This window comes from Callorhinus ursinus, unplaced genomic scaffold (genome assembly GCF_003265705.2).
Source record: "Callorhinus ursinus isolate GAN/ISIS: 27379988/994484 unplaced genomic scaffold, GSC_fseal_2.0 scaffold8, whole genome shotgun sequence".
NCBI classification, from domain to species: Eukaryota; Metazoa; Chordata; class Mammalia; order Carnivora; family Otariidae; genus Callorhinus; species Callorhinus ursinus.
Window position 1 is genome coordinate 30,088,530 of NW_027397070.1, and position 22,670 is coordinate 30,111,199.

Here is a 22,670-nt window from a genome sequence, read left to right on the forward strand (position 1 = left end):
AACTGAAATGCTATGGTAGGAAGAAATCTTAAGTTTATTTGAAGTTCAATAGTATACTTATCAAATTATTTTAGTTTTCCCTTAGAACATGTAACCAATTCCTTTTTATTTGTGTTTACTTAAACCTTTAAGAGTGTAGTGTGCATTCAGGATGGTTATTTAAATTTCTGTTTTAATGTAGCAGAATTTAAAAAGTTGAACAGTTATGAGGCCTTAGAGGCAGTCGAAAATCCACGTTTAACTTGACTGCTCCAAAATTTTAACTACTAATAGCCTATTGTTGACTGGGAGTCTTCCTGATAACAGTTAACATATTTCGTGTAATATATGATTATATATTGTATTCTTACAGTAAAGTAAGCTGGAGAAAAGAAAATACTAAGATAATCATAAGGGTGAGAAAATACATTTACAGCACTGTGTTATATTTATCGATAGTGAAAGTTTATATATTGAAAAATTGCTTGTAAGTGGACCTACACAGTTGAAACCTGTGTTGTTCGAGGGTCATCTGTACATTAAAAATATTTGTAATCTCACTCTAAAAAATGATTCTCATTTTTCTGTATAATCTCAGGTTATATCTATATGTATATAATTGTGCTCGACATAATTTTTAGCTTTTTGTTATTGTAATGTATTTTGCTGCATTACACTGTCTTAATTATTTTAAATGGTGTGATTTTTAAAAAAAGATTTATTTTAGAGAGAGTGAGGGCAAGAACGCTAGGGGGAGGGGCAGAGGGAGAGGGAGGGAGAGTCTCAAGCCGACTCCAAGCTCGGAGCCGGGCTCAATCTCACCACCCCGAGATCATGACCTGAGCAGAAACAAGAGTCTGATGCTCAATGGACTGTGCCACCCAGGCGTCCCAAACTGTGTGATGTTTAAATGTGTGATGTTTCTGTAGATGTCCCACACTTAGATAATTTCATTGCTTTACCATTATAAACAGTGAATCTATTATTATGTATATAGTTTTATCCTTTTTGATTAAGCGGTTTGGTTGAAATTGTAATAATTGCTCTTAGATTTTATTTTTATGTAATTTAAAATTTTAGGTTTTACATTATTAATATAAAAAGGTTGTTGGGTCTTCTGAGAAGTTTACAAGATTTAACTGAGTAAGCAGCTCAATTTTTGTATGAACAAATTAAGTTATAAGAAGATCAGTAAATGGAATCTTAAAATTATTTGATTAGCATTCATAATACATACACAGAATCATACATACGCAGATGAAACAGAATTTTATATATTATTTCTCCATTCTGTTAACTTTCTAAAAAAATTTTTAAGTTCTTTATTGGTACAGCTGGGATGAAAACTCTCATCTCTTTTTCTAGAGCAGGATTTTTAAATGTGGGATTCATGTATACCCTTTAGGGAGTCCAGAAACCTTCTGTACACTAGCATGTTATACTTTTTTTTTTTAGATTTTACTTATTTGTCAGAGAGAGAGAGAGCACACGCAGGGGGAGTGGCAGGCAGAGGGGGAAGCAGGCTCCCTGTGGAGCAAGAAGCCTGATGCAGAACTCAATCCCAGAACCCTGGGATCATGACCTGAGACGAAGGCAGACGCATAACCAACTGAGCCACCCAGGTGTCTCTACATTTTTGTTTTGAGGAAGTGGATTGGTCTTTGATCAGTTTTTTTGAAGGATTTAGGTCTGAATAAAATATTAAAGCCACTGGTATGGAATATGGTTTGAGAATAGTTTGAGCTCCATTTCTTATGATCCCATGGATATCTCATTCCTGATTTACTTGTCCACCACTGGCTGTTAATTACATTCAGATTGGAATCTGTTAAGGCTAAGGTATGATTAGGTTCAAAGTTCATTAATATTACAAAGGGAATAATGGGAGAAATTATTAATGTTGGTGAATTTTGTTGTCATCTCAAAACCTGAGTTGCTACTTGTCTCTCCATGTTTTATCAACTCAACAAATGTTACATTGAGTTGCATATTGTGGACTGAGAAAATTTTAGCAACTTGATTCCTATCATCCTGAGCTAGATTAACTTTGTCTCAACTTCTCCTACCCCTTCCTTTTATTTTTCCATTGTCTTCCCCTGCCCCCACCTAAAATCTCTTCCTGCCTTTGCTCTTTGTATTTTTCTGGATTTCATTCCCAGTGAAATGAAATGTTGGCTCTTTTCTGTCCTTAAATTACTTTTTTTTTTTTTAAGATTTATTTATTTGAAAGAGAGAGTGTGTGGGTGCATGCACTTTAGGGAGGGGAGGGAGAGGATCTCATGCAGAGTCCCTGCTGAGCACAGAGCCCTGTGCTGCTTGATCTCATGACCCTGAGATCATGGCCTGAGCCAAATCCAAGAGTCACTCAACTGAGTCACCCAGGCGCCCCTCTCCTTATATTACTCTTCTGCCCCTGTATATAATGTAAAGTTTCTTATTATTTTTATTTTTTATTAGTTTATGATTGATATTATAGTACTCATTTGCCATTATTTATTTATTTATTTAGTAAAGATTTTATTTATTTGACAGAGAGAGACACAGGTAGAGAGGGAACACAAGCAGGGGGAGTGGGACAGGGAGAAGCAGGCTTCCCTCTGAGCAGGGAGCCCAATGTGGGGCTTGATCCCAGGATCTTGGGATCCTGACCTGAGCTGAAGGCAGACGCTTAATGACTGAGCCACCCAGGCGCCCCTGCCATTTTTTAAAAAAAGCAAAGAATTAAACATTTTTATGAATTTCTTTTGAACAAAAAAGTATAAAACTATTAAAATAGTAAGGCAGGTGAGACTATACCCATGATTCTGGCACAACTCTTTAAAAAATCATCTTGATGTATCCTCTTAATACATAAAATGTCTTGATCATACAAGTAAAATTATGATTTTGACTATTTAGCTTTATTGAATTGAATTTGACAAAAATCTTGTTTTAAGTATTATAGTTTTAATAACAATATTTTATTGAGTTGATATTTGCTAATTGAACCCATTCTGATGTTGGATATTTTATGTCTCAGTTTTTCGTATTATGTGTAATGTTGCTGTGAACATCTTTATATGTGCTTTTCTTTGCAAATGTCTTGGGTTAAAGAATCAGGATTATTGGATTAAAGAAAGGCAAGCATTTTCTTGACTTCTAAATTTGTCTCAGTGTTCTGGTTAAGCTCCTGTAGATGTGGAAAGCAAGTTCAAGAGAAGGTGAATTGAATTGGGTGGAGGGAATCTACCGAAAATCCAAAATGGGAACCTTGATTCTTCCAGGCTTATATGGGACCTGGAAAAGGAAATCAGAAAATCATCAGAACATTTGAGGAATGTGTGTTTCAGAGTTCTTGTGGTCTCATGGCTTCTCTTTTCCTTGAACATATGCTTCTTGCTCTGCTTGCTTTCCTAAGACCTAGGCTGCACATGGCTGCAGTTTGCTGTTCATCAAGGTCATTCTGACTTTGACTTGACCTTTTTTGTTTCATCATCTATGGCTGCTGCTAAGTGCCTCTGCATCTTTTCTTCCCCAAATTAAAAATCGGAGTACTGACTTGTCCTTTTTCTCCCCTCAACTCCCCAGCTAAGTTGGACAGGCTGTGTGTAGCCTCTGGGTGGTAATGTTCAACAAGAAAAAAATAGAACATGGTCTCTGCTCCTTGAAAGCATTTCTGGTTGACCAGTAACACTTAGAGACACAGTAAAATATTTCTAATCAATTAAAGACCTGGAGAGTTCATGAATTATCAGGGAAGAACAATTCTGTATAAAGTTTCTTTTAGTATTTTGTTAGCGTGTGATTTCTGTTCCCCTTCAACTTGTTAAAACCTTGTCTAAGTAAGTCTAGGGTTGTGTTAATACCATTAAAAATTGCTTATGGAAGTATGACATGTTAACAAATGCTATTTTTTTAATTGGATTTGGTTAGATTTGATTGTAGATTTGATTTATTTATTTAACAGAGCACACAAACAGGGGGAGCAGCAAGCAGAGGGAGAAGCAGGCTCCCCACTAAGCAAGGAGCCTGATGCGGGACTCGATCCCAGGACCCCGAGATCATGACCCGAGTCAAAGGCAGGGGGGTCAGGCTTAACCAACTGAGCTACCCAGGCATCCCTACAAATGCTGTTTTAATCATAAAGATCAAGAGTGTGCCTAATAAACAGTTTTGTTTTCAGGTTCCATTTCTGGCTATTTTCAGACTTCCGGTCATTGCTGGTGTAACTTGAAAAAAGTATACCCCACATTTTAAAATAAGATATAAGCAAGTTGAAAGACAAACTAAATAATTTGCTTAAGTTTATTATGTTATCAATATAAGATTTCTAGGTCTGTCTTTCTTGGCAGTTAATGGAGACCACTGTGAATAGCTCTATTTTGTCTTGGAAAATTGGAGTCCTATTAAAATGGTTCTGGTGAAGTCTTATATTCATTAAACTCAGATTTATTCAATTTTAAAGCTGATGTTTTTTAAGGTCTCTAAAATAATTCTTAGAATGATTCCTCTGTTTAGGTGGAATTTTGTTTCTCTAATCATTAACTATTTTTGAGACTTCAGATGGATAATTTAAAAACTTAAAATTCTCAGATTCATTTATTTATACATTAAAAGTCCAATGCTGAATTTAAATAGCTTTATCTTAAGCATGTCCACGGGCTTAATTTCATCTGCATTCAATACCTTGCCTTTTTCCACAATAAATTTGATAAGAGTTACAAGATTATAAACCATATTTATGTGGCTTATACATATTTATAGGAATAAGGATATCTAGAGTCCAAACATCAGAATCATTCTTCCTTTGAGGTTTAATTTTAGCTGTAATTACCCTTCAGATGAGGGATTGTAGTGTCTATATTCAAGGCAGATCTGGATAATCACAGCATACCTTTATTTTCTGTAACTTTTGGGTTAATCTAAAAGTAGGACTTACTCTATTGATGAGGCAAGGCCTCCTTTATCTTTTAGCATTTGGGAAAGATTAGGATGGCCAGCTTTGTTTTTTTCAGTATATACTTTGTTTGCAGTAAGGAGTACCATGAAAAAAAAAGAAAATCATCTAATTTATAATTTATATAGATACCAACTGATACAGCCTAACATTTTGATTTTGACTTTATTATATTTCTGTATTTGTGATGTATCCCATTATATCATGAGGCTGTTAGTCCCAGAAATGAATGTGCTAGGAGTTTGTGAATGGACTTAAGGCTCTAAATGAAGGAATGAATCACCTTCCCCCCCCAATTAAAAGTATGATACTTTTAATGAATACCCAGTGTTTCAGTAATAGTTAATGCCTCTATTTCCACATATAGTTCTATTAATTAACGTGTAGTAAAAGGAAAAAAGCTAAATACTAATAAAATGTCAAAAGTTGATATTTGGGGAAAAAAGTAATGGATGTCTAGGTGTTTTCCTCCCATGAGGATCTTTTCACATGATTTAAAAATAGAAGGATGTGTTACACTCTTTTTAGTTATTGCCACACATTTCTCTTTCATAATGTATTTGAATTGTAGATGGCAAAATAATTGTGTGATTTAAGTGAATAACCTGCTTAGATTTGTACATCAAGTTAGATATGAAATACTACTTGAAAGAGCAGAAATTTGCGTGTTTAATTTTACAGTACTGACTCAAGGTTGTTTTCTCCCCCCCCCATTTAGGTTTTATAGGATCACATTAACAAAAGCACCATGGAGTTTTATGAGTCAACATATTTTATTGTCCTTATTCCTTCAGTAGTTATTACAGTAATTTTCCTCTTCTTCTGGCTTTTCATGAAAGAAACATTATATGATGAAGTTCTTGCAAAGCAGAAAAGAGAACAAAAGCTTATTCCTACCAAAACAGATAAAAAGAAGGCAGAAAAGAAAAAGAATAAAAAGAAAGAAATCCAGAATGGGAACCTCCATGAATCTGATTCTGAGAGTGTACCCCGGGACTTTAAATTATCTGATGCCTTGGCTGTAGAAGATGAGCAAGTTGTACCTGTTCCACTGAATGTGGTTGAAACTTCAAGTAGTGTCAGAGAAAGAAAGAAGAAAGAAAAGAAACACAAGCCTGTAGTAGAAGAACAGGTCACCAAAGAAAGTGATGTGTCAAAGATTCCAGGCAAAAAAGTGGAACCTGTCCCAGTTACTAAACAGCCCACCCCCCCCTCCGAAGCAGCTGCCTCAAAGAAGAAACCAGGACAGAAGAAGTCTAAAAATGGAAGCGGTATTGTAATCTATTCAACTATATTGTATGATTGTGTTTACTTTAATAACTTTAGAGCTTAAAATTTAGATAGCTTGTTAGGTGTATTAAATACTAAGTTAGAAACCAAGAACATTGTCATTTCTACTGTATGTTTGCTTTCATTAACATTAATTGCTGATAAAATAATTAGTATTGATCATAAAACAGCATTTAAAACTAAACTTTATATTAGAAATATAGAAAAGACATTAAATGGAAATATATAAAATCCATCTGTTTTACTAAAACCACTAAGGACGTGTAAATATTAACAGTTAGAAACTTAATTTATTTCAACCGATACTTTCTAATCAGTGTGACAGGAATTAAAGATGAAAAGATAAATTAGATACCATTTTTTGCCTTTGTTTAATTTTGCAAACATTTATCATGTAGCTTTCTTTTTTTTACTAGGTATTATACTAGGTACTAGTACTACAAAGATGAAAATAGTGCATTTTTAAGCTGTAGACACATGAACATAGTTTTCATAAAATGTCTATTTCAATATATATATATATTTTTTTAATTAAGTAGTCTCCATGCCCATCATGGGGCTTGAAGTCAAGACCCTGAGGTCAAGAGTCGCAATTGAGCCACCAGGTGCCCCTCTTATAAGATGTTTAGAATGATGATCTTGGAATGTTTAAACCAATGTAGTAGTTCTAAGGCGGATCACTTAGAGGACGTAGTCCCTGAAATTAATCTTAGAGGCTACATAAATACTAGCTAGTTTTTTGGGTGGTAAGGGAGGGTGGGATAGGGTATTCCAGGGAGAGGGGTTAATAGATATAATGGAGGGATACCTGGGTGTCTCAGTGGGTTGAGCGTCTGACTCTTGATGTCAGCTCAGGTCTTGATCTCAGGGTTGTGAGTTTGAGTCCACACTGGGCTCCACGGCTGGCTGTGGAGCCTACTTAAAAAACAAGACAAAAGAAACAGATGTAATGGAAAGCACATAAGAAGTGGTGTCATGATGTGTGAAACTGCAAACAGTTTGTATGAAAGGACTTGTGTTTACCATTAAGTTGTTTGTGTGTCTTTTGGAGTGTTAAATTAGTTATATTGGATCTTAGATATTTGTTTGCCAGCTATGATCAAGGCATGGTACTAGAGAAATAAGAGTAAGCACCTCTATTCTCCACCTTAGTGGGGGAGAAGGACATGTAAGCCAGTAATAAAATGTAACTTGCATAAGAGATGTATGAAGTATGGAAGAAATGCAAGAAGCCTAAATGACTACTACTTATGGGGACCAGGGATGAAGAGCTTTACAGGGAGGCAGTGGCTGAGATCTTCCAGAATGAATCACTTCACCCAAGCAACTAGTGGATCTCATTCCATACTGGCAGAATATCATGTGGAAAGGCACAAAGAAGAATATAGTGTATTGTTGAGCCATGAAATGTGAGGTTGGGAGTGGTAGGACATAAAGATGAAAAGATGTGCAGGGGCTAGATCATGATGGTTTTTGTATATAGTGTTAAGGAGTTGGGATGCTATAGTTTAGCCATTGTTGAAGATTTTCAAGCAGGTCAGTTTACATGGTCACATTTATATTTTTGAACTGTATCTTTGGCAGAACTTGAGGACAAGGTTTATGGGGCAATTTTTGATGTAGATAGACTAGTTAAGAGGTTATTTTTCAAAATTAAATTGGAGGATTGAACTATGGTGGTGGCAGAAGAAATAAAAAATAGATTAGAAGGTTGCCTGGCTGGCTCAGTCGGTAGAGCATCCAACTCCTGATCTCAGGGTCCTGCATCCAAGCCCCACATTGGGTATGGAAACTACTTTGGGGGGGGGGGAAGAAAGGTCTACAAAGTAAAAACGACATAACTAATCTTATTAGATAAGGTATGGTGGATTAGGAGAATGCAGGATCGAAGCTAATTACCAAGTTCTAAGTTTTTCAGGGTTGGCATACTAAAATCTTTGAGCCAAATCTGGCCTGCTTCCTGTTTTTTGTGGCCCATGAGCCAAGAATAGTTGTTATATTTTAAATGATTTGAAAAAAATTCAAAGAAGAATAATATTTTACTAAATGTAGAAATTATATGAAATTCAAACCTCTTTGTCCATAAATAACGTTTTTTTGAATGCAGCTACACTCATTCATTAACCTGTGTCTATGGCTGGCTTTCATACTGCCAACAACAGATGAATAGTTTTGACAGAGTCTGCGTGGTCTACAGAACCTAACCTATGTAACGTTTGGCCCTTTACAGAAAAAGTTTGCCAACCCCTGATTGGTAGATGGTTGGTAGCACTAAGATTGGGAATATTGGAGAGAGAGTGGATGTATATGGAGAGGAGAATGCATTCAGGTTGTTTCAGGTTCCTATGGGGGGCCACTTATATAGGGAGCAATTTAGGATGCAATAGGATATGTAAGCGCAGAGAGGTAAGGCTAGAATATAAATTCAGAAGCCTTAAGCATGACAGTAGTAATTGAAGTTATGAGTGTAGATAAGAGCATCCAAGGAAATTATTTAAATTAAAGACTCTACCATGAGGAATGCCAGCATATGAGGTATTCTGTAGGAATAGCTCACAAAAGAGCCTGAAAAGGAATATTTCAAGTGTAAGAAAGAATTTTGGGAGCTGATAGAGAATTTTCAATTTTATTTATTTTATTGTAAAATAAACAATAACCACAATTTACCATTTTAACCGTTTTTAAGTATATAGTTCTGTGGCATTAAGTACATTTAGATTCTTGTGCGACCATCAACACCAAGTTGTCTCAATAACTTTTTCATCTTTCCCAACAGAAACTCTGTACCCATTAACCAGTAATTCCCCTCTCCCCCAACCCCTAGCAAGCACGATTCTGCTTTCTGTTTCTATGAATTTGACTACTCTAGGTACTTCATATAAGTGAAATCATACATTATTTCTCCTTTTGTGACTGTCTTATTTCACTTATGAAGAGGAGAGAATTTTAGGAGATAGAGATCCAGTAGTATGGAATGCAAAATAGAAGTTAAAGAAGAATTAAAGGATATTGGTAGAACATAGCATTTGGGACACTAGGTTGCTGTGTAAATCCTTTCATGAATATAATGGAGGAGATAAAAATCAGGTATCACTTAGTTGAGAAATGATTGGTAGAAAAGGAAGTACAGATCATTCTTTTGTCAATATAAGAAGGAAATGGGTGTAGGAAGCTAGGAATTACAGTGGTGGGAAGAGTTTTATTTTTTAAGGTGGTGGAGATTTGAGAATTCCCATAGGCTATGTAGATTAAGAGTAGCTGAGAAATGGGATGTAAAAGAAGGAGCAAGTACTTAGAAATCTTGATGAAGTTAAAAACAGGTGTAACAGAGTAAGAAAGTGGAATGGTGCTTTTAGAGAGTTTAAAAATTTGAAGGTAAAGCATTCTGGGAATTATTCATTAGTAATTGAATCTTCTGCTTTGTTTGATACGACTTTTCATTTATTTTCAATAAAGATGATCAGGATAAAAAGGTGGAAACTCTTCTGGCACCTTCAAAAAAGCAAGAATCATTACCCCTCCATCAAGAAACTAAACAAGAAAGTGGATCAGGAAAGAAGAAAGTTTCTTCAAAGAAGCAAAAGGCAGAAAACGGTGAAATGTCTAGATACGTATTTTATAAATACTAATTCTAGATATGTATTTTAAACATACTAATACTAGGACAAGGGCCCTAGAGACCTCATATTCTTTAATTCCCAGCTTAATGTATACTATAACTGTAACAACTGTTAATGCTAATACAAGTCCAGGGATATCTTGAGCCTTGGGGTTTCGTAGTGCTTTGACAGATGGCCATGGTCTAAGTTTGTGATGAAGTTTATCTGAAATTTAAAAAGGGCAAAGCATTTGTTAAATATTCTCATTCTTAACTGAGTTTTGGAAGTAATGTAAATAGCACACAAATTATAGAAGAAAAGTATTCCTGAAACATTTGTACTTTTAAATATCACTTAAAGATTTGGTTGAAGGACATTGGCTAGATCTGTCATTACCCTGTATTCCCAATTATTTCCTAAACATAGTTTGCATGTATATGTCAGAAGCATCCAGTTAACAGTGATGAGCAATTTTTATATGTTCAGAATTGTCTAGGGAAAGCAGTTATGAAATGAATGTAGATTAAATGGTGATATTCAAATAATATTGGGCTGTGGTATCAACTAGTGCTAGAAAATAATACAATTGGAAAGGGAAAAGATGAAATTCTGTTATTTGTATTAAAATTATGACATATCAAGGAACTTAGTATAGAAAAATATTACCCACAAATATTTGATGATCTTAAATATTTATTAAAATTTTAAATAAAAAACTGTAAGTCCCCAAAAGTTTTTTTAAAAAGGAAGAGAGATTTCCGTATGTGTGTGGAAATTTATGTCTCGTCAGCAGACATCAGACTTTAGTGTTCAAACTCTTAAAGTTCTTCCAATTAAAATTGGGAACAAAGTGTAAGGAGGCTTCCTACCTCCACTCTTAATGTTGTTTTGCAAATTTTAACCATTTTAGTAAGATGTGCCATGGAAATTACAGGCATAACTTTTAGAAATGAGATGATATCTGCAAGGAACAAAGACTGATTTTTGTACCTAGAAAGTGACTCAATTAAAAACTAGCATTTGCAGTAACAATTCAGTAAAGTACCAGCATAAATACAGATTAATAGTTTTTCTTGGGCACCAATTAAATGTGAATGGATTTTTAGTTAAAACAGGAAGAAAATGACTAAAATGTAAAGGATATAGAAGAAATCTTCAGATACTGTTAAAGAGGAGATAGGCCAACACACTTTTAGTTAAATGATTTACTGTAAAATACTATTGAACCTAGTACTGCTTTAATTAGAGTGGTTTGACTTGTTAAGTGATAAAATAGGAATTTAAAGCCAAGTTGGTGTTTGATATTTGAAAATAACTGCATTTATCATTAAATTTAAATGTGTGTGCTTGTTATTAATTACTCCATTATATAAAGCCCTGAGTAATTATAATTTTGTTGAATTTAAATTGCAGTCTTGGTAGATGAACCCCTTATTCATGCAACTACTTATATTCCTTTGATGGATAATGCTGATTCAAATCCTGTGTTGGATAAGAGAGAGGTTATTGATCTAATTAAACCTGACCAAGTAGAAGGAATCCAGAAAACGGGGGCTAAAAAATTGAAGACTGAAACTGACAAAGGTAACACATGGCATGCAATGGTTTGTTGTATTGAAGAAACACATTTTTGAGTTCTGGTGGAGACGAGTAAATTTTGTCAGAGAAACAGTGAGTTGTAAAAGAATAATAGAATCTTTGTAGTGAAAGGTTTATTGGTAGTTTTCTAGTCCAGTCTGCTAAGTTCTGTAGAGCTGGACCCTTGAATTTGACTTGCCCAAGAGCTCACCGTTATTTTGCTGTCTGGTGATTTTTCTTTTTTTTCTCTTTGACTGCTGTCTCTTGTGAGGTTTCTATGCTAATTCACAACCACCTTTTATTATTACTTTTTTTTTTTAAGAGCAGTGGTAGCTTCACAGCATAATTGAGTGGGAAGTACAGAGAATTCCCATATACCCCTTGTCCTCATGCATGCACACATCTGATTTTTTATTTTTTTTTATTTTTTTTATTTTTTTATTTTTAATTTTTTTTATTGTTATGTTAATCACCATATATTACATCATTAGTTTTTGATGCAGTGTTCCATGATTCATTGTTTGTTCATAACACCCAGTGCACCATGCAAAACGTGCCCTCCTCAATACCCATCACCAGGCTAACCCATCCCCCCACCCCCCCACATCTGATTTTTTAAACTGACATGTTACTGAACTGTTAGACTTCTTTGGGTCTATTGGATTGTAGTAACTTTTTAAGAAGAAGTTTGTGCTTGATATTAGGAAGCCCCCTGGGGAAATTGGGTGAATCGGGATGCTTGATGCATGGATTTTTTAAATTTCTATTTATTTATTTATTTTTTAAAAGATTTTATTTGTTTGAGAGAGAGACACACAGCGAGAGAGGGAACACAAGCAGGGGGAGTGGGAGAGGGAGAAGCAGGCTTCCCGCTGAGCAGGGATCCCGATGCAGGGCTCCATTGCAGGACCCTGGGATCATGACCTGAGCCGAAGGCAGACGCTTAATGACTGAGCCACCCAGGCACCCCGATGCATGGATTTTTTTTTAAGTGTCAAGATTGTTTGTATTTGATATTTATGAAATCAGATTTCCTTTTTATAATTATCTTTTTGCTTATTTTTTCATCTGTAAAATTTGATTTATATGTCATGAGTATTAAGGTTAAATGAGAAGATTTGTGACCATATCTGGTATAGATACTAGCATTCTAGACATTTGAATGTTTTTAAAGTGAGGGCATACTGGCACTTTAAAGTATTCCACAATTTGACCAAATTTTTAGCTAATGTAATTATTCCATAATATATTAAAGATGATGAACACTTTTTCTCTCTTGACTTGGAACATTTTTGTTGTTTGACCTGAAATGTAAATCTGTTTTCTCCTGGTTATTGACTTTCTGGGTCAATAATTCTTTTTTTTTTTTTTTTAAGATTTTATTTATTTATTTGACACAGAGAGAGAGAGACAGTGAGAGGAAACACAAGCAGGGGGAGTGGGAGAGGGAGAAGCAGGCTTCCCGCAGAGCAAAGAGCCCGCTGTGGGGCTTGATCCCAGGACCCTGGGATCATGACCTGAGCCGAAGGCAGATGCTTAACGACTGAGCCACCCAGGCGCCCCTGGGTCAAGAATTCTTGATGCTTACCTTTGCTGAAGTTATTACTTGTGTTTCTTAAATGCCAACTCTTTATTTTTTTTTTTTTAAAGAAAATGCTGAAGTGAAATTTAAAGATTTTCTTCTGTCCTTGAAGACTATGATATTTTCTGAAGATGAGGCCCTTTGTGTTGTAGACCTGCTAAAGGAGAAGTCTGGTGTGATACAGGATGCTTTAAAGAGGGTAAGCATGTTTTTGATTATGGGCATATTTGGGAACAGTGATTAAAAGTTCATCAAACAAGGAGCGCCTGAGTGTCTCAGCTGGTTAGGTGTCCAACTCTTGATTTTGGCTCAGGTCATGATCTTGGGGTTGTGAGATCAAGCCACATGTCAGGCCCCATGCTGGGCATGGAGCTTGCTTGAGAGTCTCTCTCCCTCTACCCCTCCTTCCCTGCCCGCACTCTCAAAAAAAAAAGAAAAAAGTTCACTGAACAAGATTTTTGCTAGAGGAATAAAATCACATTCCCATTATTCATACTCCAAAGTACATAGTCACATTTAATTCTGGAATGGCTTCAGAAGTTATTTCTTATATTCATACTAATCAGTACACTTATTTAGTCAGGTGTCTGAGTCATCTGATATTTTGACAAAAGTGAAGTGCTTGTAATAAGTAAGATGATTTATAGGACATTGGGCACTTAACCTAGCTTTGCTCTGCTTGGAAGTATTGAAGGCAAAGTCAGGTGATTTCTGGATAGACCATATGGAATGTTTCTATGACTCAATATAGCACACTTCAAAGAACCTGGGAATCTGTGTGTGTGTGTGTGTGTGTGTGAGAGAGAGAGAGAGATCATCCTTCTAAAATAAGTGATTTGGATGGTAGAGTTAATTGCCATGACTGACTAAAATTTGTAAAAACAAAACAAAAAACTCAAAACAAAAACAAACAAAATACCACCCCCTCACCCCCAGAACAAAAGACAGTCCATGGAGTTAAAATGTAATTTCTCATGGGTCATGCTCACTATATAATCATGTGTAGTATGTCATACTGGGAAAGGTGACAAGTTTTCAGATGTTACTTGTGTGTGATAAGATGACATGGTATCTGGTATTCAATATTAGATGCTGGACTTAACTGTTGTTATTCTAAACACACACATATACACACTAACATGCACACACCTAACCACTTACCTGCTTTAAAACTGTGAGTGGCTTCCATTTTTTCTTTAGTCCAAGCCGTCCCCCTCACCTGATTACCTTCAGTAGTCTCCTATTTGATGTGTTTGTATCATTTCCTCATATAAGGCTAATTGAATTCCCAGTCTAAATTGTTCATCTGCTATTCTTTCTCTTAACTATCTGGACTTTTTTGTCATAGCATTTATCATAGCATATTAAGTCTGTCTGTACTTCTGAGGATCTATTGACAATGTGTTTTACAGCTCTGGCATTTTATAATGTAGTATGCTTGTTGGACGGTCTCCACATGGTGCCAGCAATGGCCCAGAGTAAACAAGGTATTCCAGGGTTAATCAGGGTACGTGTGGTAACTGCGTGTGACTTTGGATACAAAATCAGATTATTCTGTTGCAAGAAGCTTTCTTGAAATTCTTAATTGAAGAATTTGCCCTTTGGTTTACTTTAATTGGGTAAGTATATCTTAAAAGGGTTCTTAGTTATTTGTGGGGATAAGGGAAAAGCCTCCAGTTGAAGTTACTGTGCCTAATGTTTGAAATTACTGCTTTTTAAAATTGAAAACAATTGCTTTAAGTATTCTCCTCTGAGGATGTTGGTGGTGATGTATGGGTGCAAGAGTAATTATTTTATTGTCTGAGGGATAGCTTTGAACTCTAGAGACTAGGTGGTAAATGAACCTCCCCTTGATAGCTGTTTTAGGCAGGCCAAGGAGGAAGTCGGGTACTCTTAAAGATAGTGTTTTGAAATAGAGTATTTTGCAACTTCACATTTTTCCCCATCTTTGGAACTGGGCTTTCTTTTAAGATTTTATTGTTCTGGGTTTCTCATGGAGTGGTTCTGTTCTCATCTGCAGGGACTCAGTACCTTTGGTAGGTGCTCTGTATCTGCAAAAGTAAGTTTAGTTTCCCCTTTTCCTGTCATAGAAACTGTCTTGGTCAGACCTTTTAATAGATGGCAAGGTTCCAGGTATAAATAAATCCCCACAGCTAATAAGGCTTGCTCCAGGTCAGGGTGAAGGTAAGTGCAGGAGCACCAGCACAGGCTGGAGATAGAGGCGTTAGAGGACTTGCTGACCAGTTAGATATGGTAGCTGGAGAAGAGTCTACAATGAATGCTTGTTTGTGCTCTTGAGTAACTGGATAGATTATGGTGACAGCAGTATTTATGAACACTTTGCTGAGGAGGAGAGAGTAGAGGATTGTGAAAATTTTTAGGAGGTTGTTTTAGGCATCCTTTGGATCATTTAAGTGGGTATGTTCATTTCACAATTGAATATATATTTCTCTGGAGTTGAAAACAGATCACTTAGGGTGTGACTTAGGAAAGTAATCTGCTATCACCAATAATACACGTGGTAAATGTGTATTAGACCAGAGAGGATGTAGGGAGTGCTAGGAAAGTTCAAGAATGAGCCCTGAGAAACACCAACATTTAAAGGGTGGGGAAAGCCACCACAAAAGGAGGTGAAATGAAGAGGAGGACCAACACCAGGAGACAGTGGAATCACAGAGGCTTAAGGAGGGTAGAGAGTTCACGGGTGAGGGGAAAAGGCAACAGTGACATGCTTTAGAGAGATCAAGGAGGATTAGGATGGAAAAATTGGATTTGATATCCCCCGTGAAAGCAGTTTCATTGGAGTATTGGACTGTAAGTAAGTATTGAATAAATAGGAAAGGTGACAGTGTGTCCAATTTGAATAACCTTAGATGGGAAAAGGAGAATAAACGCTAAAGGGGTTGCGGACTTGAAGAGGAGATTTTATGTTGTGTGCATGTGTGCATGCATGTGCCTTTATCTTTAAACTACAAGCCATTTGTGTTTTATATTAGACCTAGGTTAATATACTGGGTTCTAGAGTCAGATTTCCTGGATTCAAATCTGAGTTCTGCCACATTGAGATTTATTTGGCCTTAGGTAAGTGACTTAACCCCAGTGCCTCAGTTTCCTTATTTCCCAAATGGGAATGATAATCAGGTTTTGAAAGTTAAATGAAATAATATATAGTAGGTGCTTAGAGTTCCCAGCATACAGTAATTGCTCAAAAATGTTAACTGTTAATGTAATTATTAGTAAGAATATATTTGACATTTTAGTTGATTATTAATTTCTTAGTGTTGGCCTTTAAATATACTTGCCTCAATTATATGATTTTTTTTCAACTTTAAATTATTAACTCGACTCTGTGCTATGTAACAGGAGGAAGTCTGCCTACTTAAATTTTTTCCTACACTTTCTCCTTTTTGCCTCTCAACTTTTGTTAATTATAGCATTTGTTTATCAGATACTTGGAATATTTAATGTTTGTTTTGTGACTGTAATTTTCATGTTTGTTTTAGTCATAATTTTACAGGTTAATGGTGGGTTTAAAGCTTGATAACCATTCTTTTGCCATAGTCTCTGTATTCATCTCTTGGTTGGCTAAAGTTATTTTTCCTGGAATTTCTTCAAGAAGGGCTTATAGGAACTATATTTCCTTAAAATGCTTTTTTGTTGTCATTATATTTGAATGATAATTTGGTGGGGTATAATATTTCTGGGTTTCACTTTCTTGAGACTTTTTCATGCTTGCTTTACCATTCCCTACTCATATAGCTGGATAGAGGTTTGAGACCACACTGAATTTTGCACTCTTTTCATGTATTTTTGTCAGACTACACTCTCAGAATAAAAACATCCTTTGGGCAATCTACCCAAGTATTTATTATTTATTGGACTTTTCCAGTGTCCACCCTACTGTACAAACATCAAGGGATTCAGCTTCTTTTAAGTTCAGTAAATTTAATACGGTTTTGGCCTTGACTCCTGTGTCCTCCCTCAGTATTTCTTTGGATAAAGCATGTCTTTTCAATCATGAGATTTGTCCTTTAGCATAATTGAAATAATGGGTATCGATTAAGCATATACTAAATTCTTTGCCTATTGTCTTTATCTTTCACATTTTAATCCTAAAAAAAAAAAAAGCTTTTGGTTTATTTCTCTTTCTTAATTACTTTTCTCCATCCTGGACTCTGTCTCTTACTGTAGTTCAGCAGTGTGTCTTTTTCTGTTCTCTGCTTCTAACTGGGTTGTATTTCTGAGGTGGTGTTACTTTTACTTCCACTTCAGGTTTTGCCAGCTCATATTTCATCTCCTTCTCTGGTCTTTTCTTTGAGCTTATCTTTTCTCCTGAGTTCTGTTCTTTGCTCTTGTTTTTCCAGAAATGACTGCCGTAAGATTTTTAAAAATCATGGTGATATTTTTTAACAGTTTTGTCTGTTGTTTTACAATCCTTTTTTGGTGATTTTTCTTCGCTTGTCATTTATTTTTGTTATTTTCCTTCCTTTTTTCATGTGTCTTGCATAGACCCCGTTTTCTTTTTTTTTTCCCCAAAGATTTTACTTATTTATTTGACAAAGAAGGAGTACAGAGGGAGAGGGAGAAGCAGGCCCCCTGCTGAGCAGGGAGCCCAGTGTGGGGCTGGATCCCCGGACCCTGGGATCATGACCTGAGCTAAAGGCAGGCGCTTACCCGATAGAGCCACCCAGGGACCACGACCCTGTTTTCTCTTTAATCAGCACTCTTTTAGCGAGGGTGGTGTTCCTCTTGGATCAACTCTATGCCTGGAGATTGATAATGAAAGGATCAAGGCTAACTGCTGTTTCCCTCAAGCTGTGTGTGAGAAGTTCTTTTAGCCTTTCCATCTTCCCAGATAAAAGACTTCACTATTATGGGGCACCTGGGTGGCTCAGTCGGTTAAATGCCTGCGTTCAGCTCAGGTCATGATCCCAGGGTCTTGGGATCAAGTCCTGAATCAGGCTCCCTGCTCAGTGGGGACTCTGCTTCTCGCTCTCCCTCTGCTGCTTCCCTTGCTTGTGCTCTCTCGCTCTCTCTCTCTGCCAAATAAATAAATAAATAAAATCTTAAAAAAAAAAAAAGACTTCACTATGGAGTCTCACTATAGAGAATTTCTCTCGATTCTTCCTAACTAGTTGCTCTGTAAAGTTTGTATGATTTCTTCCTTCTTGGTTCTTGAGCTTTCCTTCCAAGAAGATTCCTACCTTCTGTCTTTGTTCTTGATGTCAAGTGGAAGATTGTTGGTTTTTCCTTTCAGGATGTGCCGGTTAATTTCAGAGAACTAGGCACCAGGGTACTTCTATAGTCTAGTATATTTTGACAGGGTTGTCAAGCACTTGTATTTGATCTCCACTACTTTTGGCAGCCTTTTCTGATGTTATGTTTTGATATTACAGATGATTATTTCATTTTGGTTGTTTGCATTTTGGTTTCATATTCCTCTTTTGATCTTTTAGGAGGAGGAGAAGGAGATTGCTATCTTGACTCTGGGTTTAAAACTGGAGTCTTAGAATTCTTTGTAAAAAATTTATTTATTGGTTGATTATGTATCCTATTGTATGCATCAGAATATAGAATGATACAGTGACTTTCACGAATGATATTTCACTGACTAGTACTTGGCCATGATTCTACTTTATATATATAATTGTGAACTCTGCATTGGTAAGAACACTTGATATTAGATATTTCATTTTCATAATTTTCATTAGCTCTTGTTAACTCTTACTAATTCTGTATTGATTTCCCAATTGTAGTCAAATAAAGGAGAATTGACTGCACTTGTACATCAGCTTCAAGAAAAAGACAAGTTACTTGCTGCTGTGAAGGAAGATGCTGCTGCTATTAAGGATCGGTGTAAGCAGTTAACTCAGGTGAAGACATTCTTGTATTTAAGGGATATGTGTTCTGAATCAGAAGCAGTGAAGGATTTCAGAAATTGTCTGTAATTACAGATTTAATTATTTGTATAGCAAATATATACCCAGTAAAAGTCACTCTCTTATAGAATTGTGGTGGTGGTGTCTCACTTTTTCATGTTATAGCCTACAGTTGAATTACAGTTGAATTTAAAATAACAGTGCTCCTAAATATATTAATTTCAAATAACAGAAGCATTTAGGCATTGGGGGCATGTTTCACTTGGATCTGACCTAGAATTAGTCTCTAAGGAAGCACAGAACTAGGTATGATCTTGTTAAATCCACTAAGATAAAGGTGGAACTCTTAATAGGTAATTTTATTTATAAAGGATCTTGTGATATTTATAATTTTTAATCAATGAAGTTCTTCAAACCCCAGAAATTTTACTCTGAGAGGTAAAAACAAACAAAAAACCTTTAAAAAATTATGTAAAAATCATGTTAAATGATAAAAATTTCTAATTAGAAAATAAATCAGTCCTGGGGATATAATGTACAGCATGGTAACTATAGTTAGTAATACTGTGTTATATATTTGAAAGTTGCTAAGATAGTATATCTTAAAAGTTCTCATCGTGAGAAAAAAAAATTGTAACTATAGTGGTGATGTTAACTAGACTTATGGTGATCATTTTGCAATATATAGAAATATCCAGCCATGTTGTATACCTGAAACTTATATAATGTTCTGTGTCAATTATATCTCCAAAAAAAATTATGTAGACTGAGAACATAATTGAAATTCTATAGAAAATGTGGTCTTATTCCTTCTGAGGTACTTGTTTCTCCTTTTAGGAATTAAATACAGTAAATGAGGGTTTTTTTTTTTATCATTCATGAAGCTACTTGATGACATGCGGGTGGCCTCATTTGAATATAAAACCTTTTATGTGAATTTGAAGTAAAAGTTAATGGAAAAACTTGGTCAGATTAAGATTAATTAAAGTTGTTACTAAAATAAGCATGTTGCCTTACGATTACACACTTTAATATAGTTTTATGTGACTGTGGTTTTCTGACTATAATTTTAAAAATTAAAAAGGTATCCACTACGTAGTAATTCATTGAGCTATATACTTAAGATGTGTGTACTTCTTCCTAAGTGTATTATATACATCAGTATAACACTTTGCAGATGGAAGTAAACTCTTATGGGAGGAAACCATCAAGTACATAAAAGTTATAAATTTGGGGGTGCCTCGGTGGCTCATTCAGTTAAGCGTCTGACTCTTGATTTCGTCTCAGGTCATGATCTCAGAGTTGTGAGACTGAGTGTTGTGTCCCACGCTGGACGTGGAGCCTACTTAAGATTCTCTTTCTCCGTCTTGCTCTGCCCCATTCCCAGCCCCCAGCCCCCGCATGTGTGCATATACTCACTTAAAAAAAAAGTTTTAAGTTTTTTCAGTGTCTTAGATGAGGGGGTATAAACTGATGATGCCTGCAGATAACTTTAAAGTTGGTTGGCTCTCTTTTACTTCGATAATATTTGCTCTAGGAGTTCATGATAGTTGCAATATAAAATGAAATCACCCTTTTAAGATTTGACTTGGGAAGATAATAAAACTTGGAGTTCTGATTTTTTACTTTCCCTTATTCCAGTTTTCCATTCTGCTATGACATCTTTTTCTTTTCTCTCAGGGAAGAGACTTCTTTTTTTCTCTGTTAGGTTATTTTTTTAGGCCTTTTCTAAACCCTAAAAGAGAGCTAGTACCTGCAAATAATAGAAAACTAATTGTTTTGCCTTAAAACTATTCTTTCTTATAATCAAGTTAGACTGTAGGATTTATTCTAGGTTCAGCTCTTTAACTCAGACCAGAAAGTGCATTTGGAATAAGAATAAACAGAACAGCAAAGTGTTTATGAAAGTAATTGGTGCAGGTGGATGCAGGTAAGATGCAGGGACAATTTCTTTTTTAAACCTTTGACCTCAAGGATGTACTTATTTCAGAATTCATGATTGTCTTACATCATTTTTACTGATGCTAAAAAATGTTTTTTTATTATAATCTTATGGTACTTTTTTTTTTTAATAAGTTTTCATAATTTTTTTTCTGGTTTATTCTTCTAGGAAATGATGTCAGAGAAAGAAAGAAGCAACGTGGTTATAGCAAGGATGAAAGATCGGATTGGAACATTAGAAAAGGAACATAATGTATTTCAAAACAAAATCCATGTTAGTTATCAAGAGACTCAGCAGATGCAGATGAAGGTATCTTTTTATTTTTTGAAAACAAAATGAAATTTTGCATTCATTAATTAGCAGACTTTAAGTGCCTAATATGTGCAAGGCTGTGTGCTGGGCGACGGTACATTGGCTAAACTGGTTCCCTGTCTGTAAGTAAGCACCTTTTCGAGGGGGGGATGATGCAGAGCCTGGAAGCTGACAAGTAAAGACTCCATTACAATATAGTAGTCCTGCCTTATCCCCATTTCACTTTCGGTGGTTTCAGTTATCCATGGTCAGCTGTGGCCTGGAAGCAGATGATTCTTCTGACATATTGTCAGAAGGTCAGTAGTACCCTAACACTGTGTTACAGTGCCTATGTCATTACCTCCCATCTCATCGCATAGGCATTTATTATCTCGCATCATCACAAGAAGGGTGAATTCAGTATAATACATTTAGAGAGAGAAATCACCTTCATGTAACTTTGATGACAGTATATTGTTATAGATTCTATTTTTAGTTATTAATCTCTTAACTGTGTCTAATTTTATAAATTAAATTTTGTGATATGTATGTATGTACGTATGTATAGGGAAAAGACATAGTATACCCATGGTTTAGTACTCTGCAGTTTCAGGCATCTACTTGGGGGTCTTCCAAGGTATTACTACCTGTGGATAAGGGGGGATTACTGTAGAGGTAACCAGTGGGTGCTTTGGAACCATTGGGTTGGGGAGTAGGGAAGATGAGGATTATAGGGAAGTCTTGTTAGAAATGATATGCGAACTGTGTTGAATGTTTTAAAACAATTAGGCATTATCAGGTAAAAGAGTGAAGAAATGGGTACTGGGTTATTACTTGGTGTGATTCCTTAGTCCCATCCCTAGAGGTGATTATTGTTCAGTGGGTCTATTTTGGGGCCCAGGATATAGCTTTTCAGTGAGTGCATCCCAGGTGTTTCTGATAGAGATTGCCCAGTGAGACAGGAGTCCACTCCCGTGGACTCAGGGCTAGAATGAGGAAAAGATCTAGAGATGTAAATAGAGGCCCTGTCTTAAAGGCCCTTATATACCTGAAGACTGGGGAGCCATTAAAGGAGTTAGGCAACTCAGCAGTTTGATTAGTATTTTTAGTTATTACTCTGGTAGCAGTGTGGAGAGTGGAACAAGATGATTGCAAGGCTTTTGCAGGAATCCAAGTCCAAGAACAAGGGCCTAAAATCAGATGTTGACAGTGAGGGGTTGAGTTTGAGTGATACATAAGAGTTAGTAGAGGGGGGTTGGTGATGGAGTGGAGGAGAGAGCAAGAGAGAGCTGATAATGAAGGATGACTTCTAAGGTTTTGGCCTGAGTGACCTGTCTCTTGGCTTTTACCTCTCTTTCAGTGTTTCAGAAGGTTCAGTTCTTACTGTCTTTTCTACATACTACTTGTTTTCATGATTCCAGTTAAGTCTGAACCAGTGGTTGGTTGGTTTGTTCTCTTTCTCTAAGATTGAAATAGCATTTTTATCATTGATGAAGAGGCTGTTGAAGAACATGGTTTGGGACGGCTTACCTAGTGGGTGTCTAATATTCCCCCTATTTGAGCTTTCTGGGCCAGTGATTTTTGTTTTTATTTT

The 22,670-nt window shown here is 35.9% G+C and overlaps 1 protein-coding gene across 9 annotated transcripts in view; it reads left to right on the forward strand.

The window, feature by feature from the left end:
- KTN1 (kinectin 1) overlaps positions 1-22,670 on the forward strand; it is a 117,384-nt gene that overhangs the window by 31,118 nt on the left and 63,596 nt on the right. For all 9 annotated transcript variants that reach the window (XM_025869979.2, XM_025869977.2, XM_025869978.2 and 6 more), the window contains exons 2-7: positions 5,634-6,186; positions 9,662-9,799; positions 11,218-11,388; positions 13,033-13,163; positions 18,721-18,837; positions 20,954-21,094. In XM_025869979.2, coding sequence (XP_025725764.1) covers positions 5,664-6,186; positions 9,662-9,799; positions 11,218-11,388; positions 13,033-13,163; positions 18,721-18,837; positions 20,954-21,094 — 1,221 coding nt within the window. In that variant the 5' untranslated portion in view covers positions 5,634-5,663. The remainder of the gene's footprint in view (positions 1-5,633; positions 6,187-9,661; positions 9,800-11,217; positions 11,389-13,032; positions 13,164-18,720; positions 18,838-20,953; positions 21,095-22,670) is intronic.